The 14,006-nt window shown below is 42.7% G+C and overlaps 3 protein-coding genes across 13 annotated transcripts in view; all 3 read left to right on the forward strand.

Moving 5' to 3' along the window:
- Nucleotides 1–3,231, forward strand: part of skor1b (SKI family transcriptional corepressor 1b) — a 47,399-nt gene extending 44,168 nt beyond the window's left edge. For 8 of the 10 annotated variants that reach the window (XM_068651137.1, XM_068651138.1, XM_049724142.1 and 5 more), the window contains 3 exons: nt 90–164; nt 1,245–1,319; nt 3,086–3,231. In XM_068651137.1, coding sequence (XP_068507238.1) covers nt 90–164; nt 1,245–1,319; nt 3,086–3,231 — 296 coding nt within the window. Of the gene's footprint in view, nt 1–89; nt 165–1,244; nt 1,320–1,962; nt 2,587–3,085 lie in introns of those variants that run through there. The other 2 variants (XM_049724143.1, XM_049724144.1) reach the window with 2 other exon arrangements.
- On the forward strand, nt 3,094–9,327 carry pias1b (protein inhibitor of activated STAT, 1b). The gene is made up of 14 exons (XM_049724145.1): nt 3,094–3,233; nt 4,373–4,793; nt 4,885–4,969; nt 5,068–5,115; nt 5,251–5,341; nt 5,458–5,592; nt 5,680–5,785; nt 6,246–6,319; nt 6,399–6,559; nt 6,702–6,835; nt 6,913–7,090; nt 7,177–7,316; nt 7,424–7,461; nt 7,532–9,327. Exons 1-14 carry the CDS (start codon nt 3,189–3,191, stop codon nt 7,853–7,855), a joined length of 1,980 nt encoding a protein of 659 aa, XP_049580102.1. The 5' UTR covers nt 3,094–3,188; the 3' UTR covers nt 7,856–9,327.
- A 423-nt stretch (nt 9,328–9,750) lies between these two features.
- On the forward strand, nt 9,751–13,373 carry morf4l1 (mortality factor 4 like 1). Of its 2 annotated transcripts, XM_049724159.1 has the most exons (13): nt 9,751–9,908; nt 10,387–10,433; nt 10,508–10,575; nt 10,644–10,730; nt 11,096–11,173; nt 11,277–11,302; nt 11,388–11,435; nt 11,609–11,700; nt 11,812–11,913; nt 12,116–12,204; nt 12,295–12,467; nt 12,888–12,972; nt 13,038–13,373. In XM_049724159.1, the coding sequence occupies exons 1-13, from the start codon at nt 9,869–9,871 to the stop codon at nt 13,120–13,122; spliced, it is 1,020 nt and encodes a 339-aa protein (XP_049580116.1). In that variant the 5' UTR covers nt 9,751–9,868; the 3' UTR covers nt 13,123–13,373. The 2 variants fall into 2 exon arrangements, with proteins under 2 accessions (XP_049580116.1, XP_049580118.1); XM_049724161.1 differs by lacking the exon at nt 11,388–11,435.
- Nucleotides 13,374–14,006: the final 633 nt, after the last annotated feature.

Below are 14,006 nucleotides of genomic sequence, written 5' to 3' on the forward strand. Positions count from 1 at the left end.
CTGTATTTGTACTGTGTATATTTTGAAATTTACGGCATCTCAGTTTAAAGTTCTTCCTTTAACTCAGCAAATTTTGTGTGTGTTTTTAGAGGAACTGCAGAAGCAATTATTAGAGCAGGTTGAGCTGAGGAAAAAGCTGGAACGGGAATTTCAACATTTAAAAGGTGAGCACAAAAAAATGGCCCGTGGTAGACATTATTGGTCAGGTTTTTGTTTTCGATGACCGTTCCAACAAAACCTTTACAATTGCAATACCGACCTCAGCAGTGACGTAATCGCCCAATACTGACCTCGTGTATAAATAAATAAATAAATATATATGTGTATATATATATATATTTTCCCTCTCTCCATTGTAGCCTTAAATAACTTCAATGACATCGTTTGACATGAGGAATGGGCGAATAAACCAGTACTCGGTGTCTCAAAAGCGCACACAATTGTATCCATGAAAGATTTCTCGACCCCTTGAAACCTGCAGTGACCGTGGAGCGGCACATCGTGTTGTTTGGATGCACGGATGTTTTTACCGGTGCATGTTGTCGCTTTTTCAACGGCTCACCTTTGTGCAGCAGCGAAAATGGACACATTAGCATTCATGTCTGAGTACAAAATTCTCATGTGCACTATTCACCTGCAGTTCCTGTTTGACCTTCACAATACTTTACTTTCATCTCATCAGAACGGGTTGCCTCTCCCATTTAGCATTTATTGCAAGTGCTATTTAAAAACACGCACTTTTTACACGGATGGAAATTCACCTTGATTAATTCAACTTTTTAGTAATAAAAATAAAATAAAGAACTGTTGAATTCTCATCTATTTGTATCGTCATTGCTGGGTGATTTTTCTTGATTAACTTCAATTGAAATAGCTGTGGCGTTACATTTGAGTGTTAAGAAAACATTGTTACAACGCACTCCAATTATTTCACCGCCATCTCACGCTGTGTCTTTAAGATTGAACGTATTTCCTCAAATAGACTCACTTAAAATAAACACCTTCCTCAAACGGGCAAATTGCTATTGTTTGAACACAGACAGTAAATATTTAACTACTCAGCCTGAATTCTGTTGCTAACAAATGCAGCAGCAGCAAATGCTGACGTAAACCGTCGCTTAGATGGCTGCGTAAAATGTAAAATGCGTCCAGTGTTTAGTTTGTGTTGAGTGTTGTGTGTTGTTTAATTTTGCAAACAGCGTCCCCTTTTGGCTGTAAATCAATGTGCATCTTTTTCTCTTCAGATAACTTCCAGGATCAAATGAAAAGAGAACTGTCCTACAGAGAGGAGATGGTCCAACAACTGCACATCGTCAGAGGTGAGAAAAATAAAATAATCCTGTACCAGGGGTCCTCCATTCACGACGATCCCATCTTACGAGGTTACGAACGGCGAGCAATGAACTGGTTCGGAACAACGTAGGCACAGAAAGCCAAGCTCCATTACCACCTTACTATTCTCCCTTTTTCTTTAGTTTTTTATTTCTCTTTTTGTATGTGGCTTTGAAGTGTTTATTATACAAGTATCTGCCATCGTTATAACTTGGAATACTGTTTTGTTGGTATTTAATGCTACGCTCTGACATACGTAGTACACATATGGAGGCAAGAACGGAATTCCGTCGTAAACCGAGGACCGCAAGTGATTTAATTTTTTTGAAGGCTACACACTGCTGCGTTAAAAAGAAGTAAAATTGTCTTGAAAAACCCACGAAGTTGGGTTCAATTGACCAAAAAGATTTTTTACACAAAACATCCAATTGTTTGGACCAAGCAACCCCAAAATTATTTTTTTTTATGTTTTGCTGCAAAATAACCCAAAGTCGGGTCAAATTGACCCACCTTCGGCGGTCGGCACCGTATAATTTAGTTTATAGCCGAACTACCTATTTGATTAATTAAAAAAAATAAAATAAAATCAGGCATCGGGCCCGTTTGATTGTTGGCTGTCGTTCCTCTCAGAAGCTCACGACGCCTTGCACCATTTCTCGTGCAAGATGTTAACTCCTCGCCACTGCACGGGGTCGTGCACCTTCAAGTCTCCTCTGCTCCCACCGTGACGCACGTATGCAAACTCTGCGTGGAACTTCCACTCCGCGCTTCGAGGAATAGACTCGTCTGTTGTTGTGATAATTATTTGAAAAGAATGTGTACTGTCCAGCATTTATGTGACGCTCTCGTTTGATTCTAACGGAGACTATTGATATTTATTATTTGTGGCAACGTGCAATGACAATGTAGCTCTGTATCTAAGTTGTAATAATGATCTTATTGCTAACTTCTTTGGTGGATTTGAAGAAAAACGTTCATTTGCCGTGTTCTTAATTCTTTCGGCTTAAGCCGGTGGCTGAATTCATTTTGAACATCATGCACTTTAAATGAGTGAAACCATGGCAACACTAATACAATTATTTGTTGCGGACGACGCGAATTTTGAAGTCTTGCAGACAAGTTAGGCCCACATCACTTTCTCTTGTAAAGCACATATTCTATTAAACTGTTCATGTGGTATTTATTTACATCCCTCGTGAATAAACCATTTTATTAAAAAACTTGTGGATTATTAAAATACTCGTCCTACACGTACACATCATGAAACATGTCTGAAGAATTTAGTCAATCCAATTCTCTCTCTCTCTCTCTCTCTCTCTCTCTCTCTCTCTCTCTCTCTCTCTCTCTCTCTCTCTCTCATGACGTACTTTTGACGTCAACGTTATTTTTTTGCGTACTGACATTTTTGCAGCTCCGTATCAATACGTCCTCATACGGCACTATGGCACACTAAGTTACAATTTCCCCCCTTTTTAACTTCATACAAACAATGGTCTACAATTGATTCCCATATGACTGCGTTCCGATTTATTTCATTCATTATCAGTCGTAAATCGATAAACCCACTATTAAATATTGTTTACACGCACAAAAAAACCTGAACAATTAAGTTGCACTATGGACATTGATCTGGTTGCATTTTAAAGTGCTCTACAAATAAAGTGGATTTTCGTTTTAGTAACATAACGGAATCGCTGTTTATTGTCCTAATCTACAAAATGCCAATGAAGTATGCTTCTTTTTTTTTTTCCAGCTCAAACCACCATGCACAGCGTAGCTCGTTTGAATGGAGCAACTCCGCCCCCTGTCGTCTGTTATGCAAAAGTGACCACATCCCCCGAGGACTGCTATTGCGCATGCGCATACAATGTCACAAGATGGCGGAGAGTACGGAACTGAAGGTAAAGCGAGTCCCTCCACTAGGTTGACAAATAGGCGCTTAGTATCGTCACGTTTGAATTTCAAATAACGGAAACACAATCTCTCGACAATCAGGTAGTCAACACCGCTTTTATAACCCTCTGTGCTTCCACAAAAACGGGATTGACAACATACAAACTGTTAGCTGATTGGCTAACCTGCTAGCCTTAGCTTTGTTATTGTTGCAGACGATCCGTTAGTCAGCCTGTGCTGTGCTGCGCTGTTCTCGTACAGATTACACGCAGATCCCGCTTCGGTTATTAAAACAAGACTGCAATCATGCCAACGCCTTGAAAACAGACCCACGACAGCCAGATCCCATTGACATTGCCCAATGATAAGCAGCCAGAACGCTGTATCTTATAGAAACGGGCTCTGTCTATTCCCTGGAAAGCAGTTGCACTTCGTCGGGTTGTTCCTTTTTTAATTTGGGAGAATTCGTGACGACAAAGAGTTACCATCCAAAAGATATTAGTCAGCAGAAATATTTGTGGACTTTCAATTTTAAACGAAAAGCTTCATATTTTTTCATTTCCCCGCCAGCAGTCGGCTAGTTAGCATAGCTAGCCGTGTAATAAACATCGTGTCATTTGTAGCTGCATAGTCTTACTTTTTCACACTCATCCCTGTGTTTGAGCATCACCATTTGCCTAATTTGGAATATTGACAGCTCGCTTCCACGCACTGTTTTCAGAAGATGTGTTGTGACTACATATGACAACATTGGAAATAAGTCAAAGTCAAAGTCAGCTTTATTGTCAATTTCTCCACATGCCAAAGACACACAAAGAAACCGAAATTCGTGATCGTTAAAATCCAAACAATCATTCCTTCACCATTTTTCTTGACTTTACCGAAGACATTTGGTTCATAAGTTAGCGCTCATGGATACACACAGATGTGTGGCGTAACATTTCTTGAAGTTAAGCACTTGCGATAAGCAGGCTAGGCCACCTGGGCAGACTTCGAAGCTAACCGTACTATACAATGACTTTTACTGTAAAGTTGTCAAACGTTAAGTACAGGTTGTCGTAGCATAGCCTGTGTTCTTATTTGCGGTGCGTTCTTTCCGGCAAGCGTAGCACAATAGGTTGCTTAACTTGACTTCTTTTCCTCCCAGCAAATGGTAATGAGCCTTCGAGTTTCTGAGCTGCAAGTGTTGTTGGGATTCGCCGGACGGAATAAGCACGGGCGCAAACACGAACTTTTGACCAAAGCTCTGCACTTAGTAAAGGCTGGTTGCAGCCCTGCCATGCAGATGAAGATTAAGGAGCTCTACAGACGAAGATTCCCAACCAAAATGGTTTCGCCGGTGGACCTGGCGCTGCCCGGCGTCCATTCCGCCTCGGGTCTTCCCGCGGGCCTCTTCGACAGCCACGGTTCCCCCTCGCCCCTGTTGCCTGTTTCACTGCTCGGGCCCAAGCACGAGCTGGGTCTGCCTCACCTGCCCTCTGCCCTGCACCCAGTTCACCCCGACGTCAAACTACAGAGATTGCCGTTCTACGACGTGCTCGACGAGCTCATCAAGCCCACCAGTCTGAGTGAGTTCACGACTTGTCGTGTTTTGCGCTGGGAGGTATCTGTAGCTTTCAAGCGCTTGTGGGTGACTACTGTCTGCTTGGTTTCCTGCAGCCTCCGACAACAGTCAGCGCTTCCAGGAAGCTTGTTATGCCTTCGCTTTAACGCCGCTACAAGTTCAACAGATCAGCAGCTCCATGTAAGCAACACAGCTTAGTCTTGTTATTTCTGTCAGTGAGCAACAAGATGCAGTCAGGATGGAATTAAAGGAAACTCTTAACATTGATGTTTTTTTAGGGACATATCGGGGAGCAAATGTGACTTTGCTGTTCAAGTCCAATTAAGGTAAAAAACAGCAGTTTGGTATCTTTTTGTTAATACACAATTACGGAAAGATTGATTGAATGCAGTCATGAGATGACTTATGTTTTACACAATCAACAGCATTGCTCTGTAGCTTCTTTTTTTTCTCCCCTTAAGGTTTTGTCTATCAGAGACGAGTTGTCCCCAGGAAGATCATTTCCCTCCAAATCTATCTGTGAAGGTGAATGGCAAGCCCTGCAACCTCCCCGTGAGTTCACATTCTCTATCCGCAGGCTGTGTTGTTTTTTTCCAAGTGTTCGCCACCATGTCGGGCGTGGAATAATAATAAGAAGAAAAAATGTGATGTGCTTTTCTTGCTTGCAGGGCTATCTTCCTCCCACCAAAAACGGAGTTGAACCAAAAAGACCCAGTCGCCCCATAAACATAACGTCTCTCGTGCGGCTCTCCACTACGGTCCCCAACACAATTGTAGTTTCATGGACTTCAGAAATTGGGAGGGTAAGAATCGCCGGAAAGACTTAATTCAAACAGATGTTTTGAGGAGGAGTCGCCTCAGCATGACCCCTTTTTCATATCTCTTGTCAGAGTTTTTCCATGGCTGTTTATTTGGTAATGCAGCAGTCATCCGCCGTGTTGTTGCAAAGACTACGAGCCAGAGGAATCAGAAACCCAGACCACTCGAGAGCTCTGAGTAAGTTTATTTACTTGAGAAAAAAAAAAAAGGAATGAATTCACATCTGCCAGTCTGGATCTCTATTTCTTCTAAATTGATTCCTGAAATGCATTTGACAGCATATCAACTATTTTATGACAAAAATAAAGTAACAGTTTCCAAAATTTCTATTTAGCACCGGCTTTCAATAATATGACATTTAACCTGTACAAGTTAACAAAATATAATAAACATTTTAAAAGGGAAAGTCAAAATCCACAACTGAATCAAGGTAAGTGTGTGCACCCTCTTAGAACTGGGATGCCACATGACACCTATAGGAGGGTGTGCGCACTTGTGCAACCACCTTCTTTCAATGAGGCTTCAGATGCTCTGAATTGATGCATCAGTTTAGCAGCCTCCTTCAGCTCTGTAGACTTTTGTGACGAGTGTTGAGCAGACCATTGCTCATTCCGCTGCTTTTCTTATTTCTTTGCAGTCAAAGAGAAATTGACGGCGGACCCGGAAAGCGAGATTGCCACCACCAGTCTACGAGTGTCTCTTCTCTGTCCCGTATGTTTGACCACTGACAATACACATGATCAATGAGACTTCTCATCCTGATTTCTTCTTTGTATTCTTTGTTTTGCAGCTGGGAAAGATGAGGCTGACGATCGCGTGCCGAGCGTTGACGTGTTCCCACCTCCAGTGCTTTGATGCTACGCTTTATATCCAAATGAATGAGAAGAAGCCCACGTGGGTGTGTCCAGTGTGTGATAAGAAAGCACCATATGAGCATCTCATTATTGATGGGTGAGCACCTTCTTCACACTCTTTGATTGTTTAGCTAGTGCAAAAGGGAAAGTAAAAAGTGTTTATTGGAGGGGCGGGGGTTGTTTGAGCAGGTGTCACCAGGAAAAGGCTTTTGTTTTCAGCCATGCTGCTGTTTTTGCAGGTTGTTCATGGAAATCCTCAACAGCTGTTCTGACTGTGACGAGATTCAGTTCAAAGAGGATGGAAGTTGGGCGCCCATGAGGTCAAAAAAAGATGTGCAGGAGGTGTCTGCCTCCTACTTCGGAGTAGACAACGGTGCGTACAGACGACTTGGATCCAGTCTTGACTAAACTGAAGGAACCCGGTTAGGAATGACTCCGCCGTGTGTGCAGATGTGCCTCAAACAGAAAGCCATGCGCAGAAACGGGCGCCAGCCAACGACAACAGTAAGAAGGTCGACGTGATCGACCTGACACTGGACAGCTCGTCGGAAGACGAGCTGGATGACGAGCCGCCTCCCAAAAGGGCCTGTCCGTCGCTGTCGCCCATCTCTCCACCTCCAACAAAAGGGTGGGTGGACAACCCCCACTAAAAGCATTCCTCAAATGTCTTGCTCCGAGTCAATGATGTGACACGAGGTTGTTTGTTCCCCGCAGAGTGCTGAACCTTCACAACCAGACGTCACCGGTGACAAGAGCTCCCAGCATGCCCCCAATGGAGACCAGCTACATTCCTCCACCTCCGCCACTCATTCAGGACTACCGCCACTTCTATCACTCAGCGAGTGATCTGCCAGGTAATTCCGAGAACCCTGGATTTTTTGGGTTATCAAGTACACGACCGCCTCTCGGCTCACGCGTAGCCAGCCTGATGGTCTTTAATGCATTCCTTCTTTATTTTCAGATCTAAATTTCTTCTCCTTCCTCCAAGGCGACAATCAGGTACGTGAGCGGCATGTGGAGCTCATGTCACTGGCCCCACTTAACCCACGGTTCCCCTCTGCTCTTTCAGCATTACAACATGGTGATGGCGGCGGCGGCGGCCGCCTCGGCTTCGGAGGACCCGGACCTGCTCCTGAACCGCTACCTGCCCTACGGCTCGTCGCCCATGCTGCGGGAGCCGCCGGGCACCCCGGGCAGCAGCGCGCTGGCGGCCACCAACGGAGGCAGCAACAGCGGCAGCACTAGCAGTTTGGTGTCTTCCGGCAGTCTGCGGGACAAAGAGCGAGACCGCGACAGGGACAACCACACCATCTCGGGACTGTCGAGGACCTCGGTGGAAGCGGCGGCGGCGGCCATTTACGGCTCCATATCTGACGTTATCTCTCTGGACTAGCTCGCTCCTCACAAAACTGATGCACAAGGGAGACACTGAGACAAGGAGGTCTTTGTAAATACGGAGGAGAGAGCTGAACGAATACAGTACTATGTACAGAGAGGAAAATCTATTTTCAATTTACTTATCGTGTATATAAACTTAGGACACGACACGTCCTGTCCTGTCCTGTGGGTGGCTTCAGTTCAATATTTTCTGTGAAGACTGAAGACTTTTTCACACCTCTTCATGTGGTCCTTTTATTATATTGTACCTTTTGTACTTGCTTTTTACAGTTTTGTTTTCGATATTCCATGTCAATGGCATTAGTTTATTATATTATGTGCACAGAACCCTCATGAGGTGAGACCTTATAGAACATGGTATTTCGCATCAAAAACAAAATGGGCATTGTCACGGGTGTTCACGAGGCAAGTCACGGCAAAACGAGGAAAAAGGCTCACTTTTTTCTAAATGGCACAAAAAAAGAAGAAGAAGAAGAGATGTTGACAACAGAGAGTTTTGCCATCACTGTAGACATTCATGTTGCGGTCACATTATTTTAAGGACTTATTTATAATGTAAGTTATGTTGGATGTATCCTGTTGTTTCTTTTTGAAGCATTCCCCCTCGTCTCAAACTGTTGCCACTAGAAATACAAAGCAGGTCCTTCTCTCTTCGCTTTTCTCTTGCTTGCTATTTTGAGTCGGATCAAGCAGATTCTTATCCAGCATAAATTGAAGCTAAGTATATGTAATCAGCATTGTAGGGAAATTCTTCCTCAGCGTGTGAATGAATGAATGGCTTTGATCCAGTAGGCGGCACCGTGCTAATCAGATAGAAAAGAGAATTGACATTTTCTCTCGCTCGCGATTGGTCTTTGTTCATTTCGCATTAGAACAATGTCAGCAAAGTGAAAAACTCGCGATTTACTCGCACCCCTTTTTTGGGAGCACTTGCTTTCTCCTTTCAGACTCAGCACAGAAGTGAAGCATTGACTAGTAGCAAATATTTTGAGAGCAGTTTGTGTCTGAAAATGGGAAAAGCTCACCTGTTGAATGGCTGCTCCTCTGCTTTGAGAGGCCATAACTTATTTGGGGTTTGTTTGTTTGTGTGTGTGTGTTTGTTTTTTTGGCCAATTTACAAAACATTTGGGACATCTGCATCCTCACAACCCATCTTACTCCAACTACGTGAACTGCCTTCTTTTTCTCATCTTATTCTTACAATTACTATTATTTATTATCATATACTATATTTTCAGCAATTGTTTGATTTATGGCTATGCATTGCTGTCATTGTATGTGATATTTCTTTTGTAATGAAATAAGTAAGGCTATTTAAAAATGACATTGTTGCTTGACATGCATTGTAACATTTTCCGTTTCCCTATCAGATGATGTCAATAACTCAATAGAGGCTTTGAGCATTTTGAACCGCTAAGAGGTCTACTGTGCTGTTTGATATTTATAAGAATTAAACAGAAAAATGTGTCACTGTGGTTAATCGATGATTATAAAGAAGTTTTAGTTCAAGCTGCGACTAGTAGGTAATTGGTCATTCTGCTGGTTTGACAAAAATATTTCCCAAACATTAAACCAAATACTTCATCGTGCCGTTCATACAACAAATAAGTAAATTGATACTCTTTCTCGTTTCTTTTAACGACAAAATGTCTAAAGTAATGTTTTTTTTTTAAAAATAATTATATTTACCAAATGCAAATTACAAGAACAGAAATCACGTTTTGCATTTCTAGAAAACGCTAACGCGGATTAAAAAAATAAAAATAATACATACATTCCAAATGCATGGAGTCCTTCCTATAAACTTATATTTTTGTATTTGGAATTTCGGCGTTATGATAAATAAATAATGATATCCATATTCTTTTCTCTAACCATTGTCGCGCTATGCTTGGTCGCGCTCGGTGACGTCACCATATTGGTGATGACGTCTATAAGTGAGCGGCACCGTTTCAGATTGGAATGGGAGCTGGCGATTTTTCCCCTATTTTGATCGTTTAATCCGTGAATGGCGCCGAAACAGGACCCGAAACCTAAATTTCAAGAAGGTACCCATGCTCTCGTTTTGTCGTGATGGAAGCATGATGCTAATTGACGTCCAAATGAATGGAATGTAGCTCAGACATTAGCTAACATGTCTACCGCTGCTAGCTTTCATTGTTGTTTCCATGAGCACATTGCATGCCTTTATTCCCGATATTATCTTAATTGTGTTGTAAAATGCAAATCCTGCCACTATAGAGTCCTAGCCAGCTCATTACTCAATTAAAAAAAAACTTTTCATTTGGAATATTTAGACCTCCTTCCCCTGCAGACCTTTTCTGAAATAGCTGCTAGCTTAGCTAGGCTAAACCTAATAGTCGAGGTTGGTTGACGTGTGCACAACTATGAATAAATGAGTGTCCGTTACGTCATCCATAATCTTATTTCTCTCGGGGTGTAATGTTTTGTTTGTAAAAATATGATAATGCATCTGCTTGCACAGATTGTTGACCTGTATTTGAATGAATGCTGTGCTGTCTCCAGGTGAAAGAGTGCTGTGTTTTCATGGGCCATTGCTCTACGAAGCTAAGGTGAGTTTCCACAGCACCATTACTTTTGTAAATGTCTCTTTCGTAATATGTGCCAATAATGTCTCTCTCTGCAGTGTGTTAAGATAAACGTCAAGGAGAAACAAATCAAGTACTTCATTCATTACAGCGGGTGGAATAAAAAGTGAGTCTTTTGTAGTTTGCTTCGTATAAATGCTTTATTTGCTTATTTGTTCTCTTCCTTCTTCCTAGTTGGGACGAATGGGTTCCTGAGAGTAGAGTTCTGAAGTATGTGGACAGCAATCTGCAAAAACAGAAAGAGCTTCAGAAGGCCAACCAGTATGTCCACACTCCAGTATTTCAACATGTCCCAAAAGAATTAGATAGCGGTTACAAAAATGTCTACGTATTTCTGTTCAATTGCCATGTTTTGTGATTAAAATAATACTAACACAAATTATTTAAAGTCTTTTTCCACCTCTAATGTGACCTGTAGTGACTTGTTAAGACACTCTTCTTGAGAGGGGAATTAAAATAATTTGGTTGCACATGTGTTTAGAATCAACAAATCATGTTTGAATTTGTAACTAATTATTTTACACCAAAATTGACATATTTAGTCCTGCACATCAATGTGGTATTGATTTGCCGCCCTGTCCAAAAGCCTGACTTTTTTTTTTTTTTTGCGTCTCTTCTTATCGTAGAGACCATTATGTTGAAGGAAGAATGAGGGGTGCTGCACCGAATAAGAAGATACCCGCGACGTCACAAAAAAACGACGTGTGAGTGCAACATTGCCAGTGTTTTTTTTTTTTTTTGTCTCTCCGGCTTTGTAATGCTGGACCATAGTTTACACTAATATTTCTCGTTGTTGTTCGTATGCAGGAAAACCAAGAAGAACAAACAAAAAAGTGAGTATGTGTCTTTGAGTCTTTATTGTTTCTTGAAGTTGAGCTGTGATTGGTTGAGACCTGGCAACTGTGATGTCATTTTTAGTTGACAGCAAGTGGCAAAATGGGCGCCTCCTGAGATGGATAAAAATGGGTGAATTTTGCCTGTTTCATTCATATTTCACCGATGAAACGTGAATCATAAGACTGTTTGAATTTGTTGGGATGCACAGAACATCTTACAAAAAAATAATTGGAGTCGATTATGTCCATATTGTATTTAATATTTGGGAGATAGACTTAACTGTGGCTTTTTTTCTGTTCCAGCTCCTGGTCCAGGAGAAGGTCCGAGTTCAGTCAGTGATCCCACGCACCCTCCACGAAAGAAGAGGGCTCGCGTTGACCCCACTGTTGAAAGTGTATGTTCGCCACGCTCACACGTTGACGTTCCATCACATTGCAGCGTGTTTGCGCTGTGCCGGGAAAAGTGTGGTTGGCTCTAACATGGTAACGTGATCTTGTTTGGCCAGGAGGAGACCTTTATAAACAGAGTGGAAGTTAAAGTCAAAATTCCCGAAGAGCTAAAACCTTGGCTTGTAGATGACTGGGATCTGATTACACGGCAAAAACAGGTTAGTGGTGTGTTGATTTATTTTTTTTTTTACTCTCTCAGGGCACCTGAGCTGACTTAACCATTTCCAGTTGGCAATGGAAAAATAGTGACCCCTAGTGTTCTTTTTGGGGATCAACACGTTGATGCCTCATACGTTGATGTTATTTTGGGGGTGCACCTTCTGGCCTTTCCATGCAGTTTTGCCACTCTTGTTTTTTCAGCTCTTCCATCTGCCTGCCAAGAAGAACGTTGACACAGTGCTTGAAGATTATGCAAACTACAAGAAATCGAGAGGAACCTCGGACAGCAAGTAACACTTGTTTTTAATCTTCCCAGACGTTGACTTTTTTTTTTAAGTACTGTCTGGAGTCTAAAGGTTCTTTGATGTTCCTCGCCCCAGGGAGTTTGCGGTGAGCGAGGTCGTCGCCGGCGTGCGGGAATATTTCAACGTCATGCTGGGCACGCAGCTGCTCTACAAATTTGAGAGGCCACAGTACGCAGACATCTTGGCCAACCACCCAGATACGTCCATGTCGCAGATCTACGGCGCCCCGCACCTCTTAAGGCTCTTCGGTAAAGCAGCTTACACATTAGCTCCAACTTTTCGATGATATTATCACAAAACTATGAGGTGGAATTTTCACCAGCTCACTTCCTAAAGTGAGTGTCAATTGTGTGCCGCTCCTGTCTGTTGAGAAGGTTGGAAAAAGTCTGCTCTTGATTTCTCCGGTTTATAAATCCGTTCAACCATCTGGCTTCATATCAACACTTGAGCTGCGGTGATGTCATGTTGAGGAGGTTTCAAAGTCGACGCTGCCAAACATCTTTAGTCTGTTCCTGGAACAATATGGCCGTTGTACCGTTTTGTCCTACACGACGGGCACATTTCAAGAAGGCAAAAAACAAAAGTTGCATCCACATTTTGATGCATTTCAATCTGCTATCCGAGGAATGTGCCACTAACTTTGGGGTCTCCTCCTTTGGTCTTGCAAGTGCGAATCGGAGCCATGTTGGCTTACACTCCCCTGGATGAGAAGAGCCTGGCACTGCTGCTCACCTACCTGCAAGATTTCCTCAAGTGAGCACACTACAGCATCACATTTGCTCACCTGTACAGCAAAGTCACATGTCACTTCTTGACAGGTACCTCGTCAAGAACTCTGCGACACTCTTCAGCGCCAGCGACTACGAGGTGGCCCCGCCGGAGTACCACCGAAAGGCCGTTTGAGCTTTGGGAGTAAGAGCGCGGATCAGCGATGAGGATGCGCCCGTCAAGGAAGTCTCGGACCAACTTGTCAAGTTACTTTCATTTGGAAAGCTGCTAAGTACGCTCTCCCTGTATTGGTATGTTTTTTGAATACCACACTTTAGTTTCCATGACCCGGTTTTGGACAAGGAACTTCAACATTTCACCTTTTAGTTCTTTATTTTTGTTCACGTACAGTCATCATTTTCTAATAAAAGTACTTCATTTCTTCATGGCTCTTTGCTTTTTGCCACAGACTTAGATACGTGTTGGCTGTAACGCATGAATGAAATTGAGATCAACTGGAATATATTTCAGACTTTGGTAGACAGTCATTCAGAAGTTGTCCAAACAAGCAAAATGTCAGTGGAGTGCAAATCGCATTTAAAGTACTTTTGTTTGTTCTGGCCTGCCAACTGCACGGACGTCTCTTCATCTGGCAATCAATTGAGGATTTGTCTAAGGGGAACTTCTAAAAATAGCCGCAATGTGATAATCAGCGGTGATTTGCACTGACCGTGTCACGCACGGTACGTGGTTGCTGCCGGCAGATGTGATGACAAGCATGTGACGCTGCAGATAGAAATATCAGGCATGGGAATGCTTGCCAACCACCGGCTCTCCCATCAACTGCTGTGACGATGCTAAATGTTTGTTTTTGGACTGATTTATGCTGGATAGTTTACATTGTTATGGCGAAAAGGACTAAAGCACTGAAGAGGGGGGTTATTTAATCCCCCCCCCTCACCACCTTTGGTCTTAACTAAAACCACATGTAGTAACCCACGCCAGTTTTTGTTTGCCAGATGAAGACCACCAAGACCGCCTTGCACAAGACAGTCATCCTTTTTACATTTCAAATCATT

The sequence above is a fragment of the Syngnathus scovelli genome, chromosome 6 (assembly GCF_024217435.2).
Source record: "Syngnathus scovelli strain Florida chromosome 6, RoL_Ssco_1.2, whole genome shotgun sequence".
Taxonomy (NCBI): domain Eukaryota; kingdom Metazoa; phylum Chordata; class Actinopteri; order Syngnathiformes; family Syngnathidae; genus Syngnathus; species Syngnathus scovelli.